General features: G+C 32.3%; 1 protein-coding gene across 1 annotated transcript; it reads left to right on the top strand.

Moving 5' to 3' along the window:
- Positions 1-476: 476 nt before the first annotated feature.
- LOC104228439 (protein FAR1-RELATED SEQUENCE 4-like) lies at positions 477-3592 on the top strand. Its single transcript, XM_070155491.1, has 4 exons — positions 477-1067; positions 1477-2027; positions 2328-2938; positions 3043-3592. Exons 2-4 carry the CDS (start codon positions 1502-1504, stop codon positions 3178-3180), a joined length of 1275 nt encoding a protein of 424 aa, XP_070011592.1. The 5' UTR covers positions 477-1067; positions 1477-1501; the 3' UTR covers positions 3181-3592.
- Positions 3593-7484: the final 3892 nt, after the last annotated feature.

Below are 7484 nucleotides of genomic sequence, written 5' to 3'. Positions count from 1 at the left end.
ATGGTTTTATCTCTCATGTTTGGTTGGAGTTTTCAACTTTAGGTTTTTGACATACGTATTCTCGGAATTATTTTATTATTACATGATGATTTCAGTATTATTTTATACCACATTCAACATGGTATAATAATTGGGAAATTTTCATAATTAATTAAGGATTTGAAAAAAATTCCATAATATACAACTTGGTTTTGAATTACAAATTGTACAACATATATATATATTATATATATAATCTAAAAATAAGGTAACTTCCCCTATTTAAGGTGAATGTCATCAGATCCTTAACGTATGAAACTTTTCTAGGATATTTGGTAAGCGTATATTTAGGTATTTAGACCCTAAATATTCTCTAATTTGTTAATTATTAATTATCAATATACACCTATTAGGTTACCACTACAACACTACCGCATAACAAACCCTCGATATTCCCCAAAAATAGGTAATAGCCGTAGTTGCATATTCTCTTCCTGGTATGAAAACTATCGATTATTGCATATTCTCTTCGTGAAACTCCATCTTTTGTATACCTAAGGTAAGATACTGTACTCTAAGAACCAAAGAACCAATGGTGAATGTATCAATTCTGATTCAATACAATGGTGTTTGGCAAGACAATCGCAGATATGTTAAATTTGATGCCGAAGGGATTTTGATCAATTCGAGCTGCAATTATGAAGAGTTGGTCACGACAATATCGAAGCAAATCAAAGGGGGGAGTTGTACAAAGTTGATTGATATTAAGTATATTGTTCAGGAAGGGTATCCACCAATTTCCATATCAAACGATATGAATGTACAACTGTATATAGATTTAAAGATGAAAAAGACAGAGATCACTTCGTATCCGCTATGCATAACATTCAAGAACAATGCAGTCGACAGAGAACATGTGAATCCAAAAAGTTCTGCAACATCATCACATCGCGTATATGATTTAAATATACCAGATTTGCTGGAAAATGGAGCAACAAGGGTGATATGTAACGGGCAAGAATTCGACGACATAGATGAAGCTCAACATAGTATAATTCGAGACCCATCAAATCAAAACATCGAAGAAGGTCAGTTATACCAAGACAAAGAAACCATTATAAGTGTTATAAAACACTGCGCAATCCGTGAGAATTTTCAGTTCAGAGTTCAGAGTTCCTGTACAAAAAGATATATTTAGTATTGTTATGTAAATTTCTACCTTGCAACACCGAAATGTTAAAACATGTATATAGTATATTGAAGATATGTATGCGTGTATTAATTAGATAGTAGTAGCAAAATATTAAATGTTAAGTTACTATATATATATATATATATATATATATATATATATATATATATATATATATATTATATTGCTTATAGGTATAAAATATAATGTTTTCATATTCAGTATATATATATATATATTATATTGCTTATAGGTATAAAATATAATGTTTTCATATTCAGTATATCATATTTTTCTTCCAACAGGTATTGTCTCGTATGCGTGGACGACATGTGTACTTGGAATTTTGTATCTTCCAGACTGAATAAAACTAAGATATTTAAAGTGAGGAAGTTCAATAATGTTCACAACTATGGGGTCGAAGAACGAATGTATACACAACGTCACGCTACATCAGATTTCATAGGATATCTTATACAAGATAAGTACGTTGATCCGAAGACTGTGTATACTCCAGCAGATATAAGGCGAGACATAAAAAAAATTCATGGTTTCGATGTGAATTATATGAAAGCTTGGAGATCGAAGGAGAAGGCTCTTGAAATGGTGCGAGGGAACCCAAGCAAATCATATACAGAGCTTCCTAACTACTTGTACATGTTGATGCATACAAATCCCGGGTCCGTATATAGATTAGAGAAAACTGATGATGGATCATTCTTGTATTTATTTGTAGCTATTTATGCATTGATCAAAGGGTGGGAGTATTGCAAACCAATCGTCGTTGTTGATGGCAGCTTTCTTAAATCTACATATAGAGGAACAATAATCACTGCTTCAGCACAAGATGACGCAGGTAATTTTAAAATATTGATGAGTTAAAATTATCTACTAATTATAAGTTTTCTTTCTACTTGTAAGAGAATGAATAGAAGTGAGTTTAAAGTTCATTTGCTTATATATTGTAGCTCCCAGTTAGTTTCAGATTTTGTTTTTTTTTGTTCGACTCTATTGATGAGTTTTTACAATTGTATAGTATACTGTAATTATAAATTGATGCAACACCATACATACAATATACTTATTGGTGATAATATAACATATATAGTGTTTCGCATATTTGATGTCTGCTTATAAATAACATCTATGGACGCAGGTAAAATTTTCCCGCTTGCATACTCTATTGTTGATTCAGAGAACGAAGCATCTTGGGAATGGTTCTTCGAAAGATTCAGAGAGACATACGGTGTAAGAGAAGGAATGTGTATAGTATCTGACCGACATGAAAGCATAGCAAAGGCATCTTCAACAGTGTTTCCAAGTGTGCCTCACTGTGTATGCATTTTCCACTTGTGGAACAACATAAAAGTGAAGTTCAAGAAGAATCAACTGCTTATGAAGGATCTATTTTTTGCAGCAGCGAAAGCATACACGATTGAAGAGTTTGAGCATCATATGAGTGAAATTGATGACCTTGACAAGAGGGTTAGACCATATTTACTCAAAATCGGATATGATAGATGGTCAATAGCGCATTCAACAGTCAACAGAACAACAACTATCACTTCTAACATTGCGGAATCGATAAATGCAGCAAATAAAAGTGCAAGAGACTTACCAATTTGTCCTTTGGTTGAATACATGGCGAACTTGATTCGTGATTGGAATTATGAAAACAATAAAACTGCCATGTATACCTTCACAAAGCTGAGTGAGAAATATGATGACATGCTGCAGAAAAACATGATCAAATCTCATAGGATGACGGTAATATGCGTCTCTTGTATACTATACTATATATATATATATATATATATATATATATATATATACTATATATTTTCTACCACCATAATTTTAACATATTACAGGTGAAGCCATCAAGCTATTCATTATATACAGTATTGGAAGATGGTATGCGATATGTGGTGGATAGAACGAAAGAACATGCACATGCCGTAGATTTCAGAAGGATGAAATGTCGTGCCCACATGCGTTGGCAGTTGTGACAAAGGAAGGAATGAGTGCGTACGAGTATTGCTCAGTATACTTTAGTATTGATTACATGGTAAAAACCTATGAACAAAAGGTATTTCCAATACCCGAAGAGAGCAATTGGGACATTCCTAGAGAAATATTAGAAGAAGTCGTGCTACCATTAGTTGGTCAAGTTCAGCCAGGAAGGCCAAAAAAGTGTCGATGGCAGACAGCTGCAGAAATACAATCCAAGAAGTCCAAAGTTTCTTGCGGTTAGTGCTGGCAAAATAGGCCCAGATTTTATTAGCCCGCCCAATCCGCCCATATTTTATTGGGCTGGATGAGTGATATTTTAAGTAGGTCACATTTGGGCTTTAGCCCATATTTTACCCATAAAATATGGGTATTTGTGGGTAAAAGTTGGGTAATATATGGGTTGGTAATCTACGCTACTTTCAGTCTTTCACGACATATTTTCTAGTATTGATCTCGTCTCGTTCAACAGATGGTTTCTTTTCATCAATCTCTTTAAGGGTAACCTCTCTGCCCCAGTCCCCCGAAACCTTCTTCCTCATCCTCTTCTTTTCCTTCTTTTTTTTTTGAAATTTTAGAGCTAGGGTTGGTGCTTAGCTCTAAAAATAAGCAGAAGTTATTATTTATTTTATCACTCCAAATTTAATTCAAGAAATATATCATAACTGCTTTCTATGGTGAAATTAATTCCAAGAAATATATCATTTTGAATTTGTGATTGTATAGGCTAATTAGAAGTCCAATAAACTCCCAACACGGAGAGCACCTATCTCGCTACTGCCAATTTCACTCAACGAGAACTTCCTTTTCCTATGGAAATCGGCGTTCTATCCACAAACCAGGTAATTATTTTTCACACAAAAGGAAAATATAAATCAATCCCCAGTTTTTCTTCTGTCTTTCCTTTTTCTTATGGGGTTTTGATTTTTACACTTTCGAATGTCTGCATGACTGCTTATAACTATTAGATTCTTTGTTCTGTGTTTCTCCCAAATGTAAGTTATAAATTTTCTCAAGTTATTTCACTAGAAATTTCAGCTCAGGAATGAGTTTAGTAATGAGTCCAAATATGCCAGTGTTATATTTTGAACTTTTGCTTTCTATGTTAGATAGAGATGTCTACGGAGGTTAATAAGGAGGCTATTGAGGAGTCATGTGATGTTAGTTCGTCAATCGCAGCAAAACGAGCTAAAAAAAATACTTCCGTTGTTTGGAATACTTTTCAAAAATTGCTTCGTGCTAGTATTGGTGAAAGGGGCAAAGCGCAATGTAAGGTATGTAAAATGATCTATGTAGCAGATTCTAAGTCTGTAACTTCAAATTTGAAGCGACATATTGATGCACACATAAATAATACGCAAGAGCGTAGGTGTGAGCTAATTGATCAAGCAATTTATCGGGAAAAATTGTCTGTGGCTATTCTAAAGCATAATTATCCTTTCAGCCTTGTCGAGCATAAAGGAAATAGGGATATCCATTTGTACTTAAATCCAACTGTCAAAACCATTTCAAGTAATACTGCCAAGTCTGATATTTTGAAAATGTATGATAGGGAAAAAGAATTTCTAAAGAATGAGCTTGCTGCGATTCCTAGTAGGGTGTGTTTGACTTCGGACATGTGGACTTCTGTAGCATCAAATGGCTATATGTGTTTAACTGCTCATTATGTTGATTTGAATTGAATTCTTCAAAAAAGAGTATTAATTTTCCGTCGTGTGCCCCCGCCACATTCTGGTTCAGTTTTAGGTACTTTACTAATTGAGTTTATTAAGGAATAGGACATTGAAAAGAAGATCTTTACTCTTACTTTGGATAATACTAGTTGCAATAGGGGGGGGGGGGGTTGATATTTTAAAAGAACATTTATCTTTGAGGTGTTCACTAGTTTGTGATGGAAAGTTCTTTCATGTTCGTTGTGGGAACCACATATTGAATTTAATAGTGAAGGCTGGTTTGGAAAAAGCTGATGCATCTATTGTAAAAATTAGAGAAGGTGTTAAGCATATTAAACATTCGGAAGGAAGAATTTTGAAATTTGTGGAATGCATTAAGAATCTTGGGCTACCGTGCTCAAAGAAGCTTCGCCAAGATATGACTATTCGTTGGAATTCTACTTTTCAAATGCTTGAAAGTGCTCTCCTCTACCAGCAAGCTTATATTCAATATAAGTTAGTTGATACTGATTTTAAATATGCTCTTTCTGAGGAGGAATGGAAAAGGGTAGAGACGGTTGCTAAGGTTTTGAAGCCATTTTATGATATCACTACATTATTTTCCGGAAGCAAATATCCAACTGCCAATTTGTATCTACCTAATGTATGGAAAATTCAAATGCTGTTAGAGGAAGAAAGAAATAGTAGTGACCTAGTTATGAATGAGATGACTACATTAACGTTAAGGAAGTTCAAAAATATTGGAGATCTTACAGTAAGATCTTATCACTTGCCATTGTCCTTGATCCTCGATATAAAATGAAGTTTGTGAAATTTTGCTTCTCCAAAATTGATCCTGCGACTGCTGATGCGAAGGTAAAAATTGTTGAAGATCATTTGCAATTGTTGTTCAAAGAATACTTGGTACCTTCGACCTCAATTTCCTTAATGAAGGAGCATGCTTATGGTAGATGTACAATGAAGCAAGGGATGAGCTTGAAGAGTTTGATGTGTTTGAGAACCAAGAGTCTGGTAGAGGTAAAACACAATTAGATTTGTTCATGGAGGAGCCTAATCTTGATCGTAAAGCAAATCCAGATTTGGATGTGCTTGCCTTTTGGAAGGAAAATAGACTAAGGTTTCCAGAACTCTCATTGATGGCACGAGATGTCTTAAGTATACCTATTAGCACTGTTGCCTCAGAGTCTACCTTTAGCATTGGAGGTCGTATTATTGGAAAGTTTCAAAGCTCTATTTTGCCTGCATATGTAGAGGCAAAGTTGTGTACTAGAGATTGGCTTTGCGAACAAGAAGGTAAATCATTTTATTTATACTATTTTTTGTTCTGTTCTTTTGTAATTGTGCTCCAATAAATTAATTTTACCTTTTCTTGTTTGTTTTTGTAAGATTGTAGTGAATCAGACACTGATGAGTGTGAGCACCTAATTTTTGACAATATTTAATTTTTTATCACTTCTTCTATGTAAATATTTTAGGGGTTTTAACCTATAATTTTTAGATTTGTTACGCTTTTTATTATAGGGTAAAAATACAAAAATTTAAAAGGTGAATTATTACTATTACTATTATTTTATTTTTATTTTTAAAATAATAAAAAAATTCCAAAAAATATTAATTTTTTTTAATTTTCAGGAGTGATTTAAAAAATAAGACAAAGGGAAGTATTGAATAAAAAAAATAAAAGTAAAAGTAGGTGGAATTCTCTTTTAAAAAGTAAAAGAAAGTAGAAAATTAAAAAAATAAAAGTAAAGTTTTGTGGAAATTTTAAAAAAATAAAAAGTAAAAGAAAGTTGGAATTAAAAAACAAATATAAAGGTATCTGAAAATTAAAAAAATTTAAAGTAAAAGAAAGTAGCATTTTTAAAAGAAAAGCAAAAGAAAGTGGATTGTTTTTTTAAGAAAAGTTAAATAAGTGGAATTCTCTTTTAAAAAGTAAAAAAAGTGGGATTTTAAATAAGATAAAAGTAATTAAAGTTGGAATTTTAAAAATAAAGGTAAAGAAAGGTAGGATTTCTTTTTATAAAAAAATAAAAGTAATTTATGGGATTTTTTTTAATTAAAAAATAATAAAATATCTTTTTAAAAAAAATCTGAAAAATCTCGAAAATTTTGCTATAAATAGAAGAGAAAATTTGAGAAGAAAAAAAAAAGAAAAGAGGGGGAGGAGAGAAATTTAGGTTGAAAAGTTTCATTAAATTTTTCTTTCAACATTTCGGGCCTTGAATCTTGGGTTTGAAGAAGAGTTGATAGATATTTTGTTGTTGCTACTGTATTGACTCTACAACTTTCAGATTTTATTCATTTGAATTCACTCTCTTGTAGGTATGTAATTCAATCCCTTGAGTTAAAAAAATGTCGGAGCATCTTTATTGAAGCAGAAGCAAATTGATTTAGTTCTTTTGATAAAGTTTCTTTCGTATTGGATCTGTTCGCACGAATGATGTTTCTTTGATTGAGTGAATTGAGATTTGCAAAAGTTAATGCTATTTTAGTATGTTCATGACTCTGTCTCGTTTTTGTTTTTTTTTTCTTTATTTTTTTAATAGTTTTTTTTTTCTTGGCTCATGACTTGTAACCAGCAGGTATTGTTTTGTTTACATTTTCATTTCAAGCTCATGTAGCACCATGTT

Source organism: Nicotiana sylvestris, chromosome 8 (assembly GCF_000393655.2).
Source record: "Nicotiana sylvestris chromosome 8, ASM39365v2, whole genome shotgun sequence".
NCBI classification, from domain to species: domain Eukaryota; kingdom Viridiplantae; phylum Streptophyta; class Magnoliopsida; order Solanales; family Solanaceae; genus Nicotiana; species Nicotiana sylvestris.
Note: the sequence above shows the minus strand (reverse complement) of the source record. Positions and strands in the feature narration are given on the sequence as shown.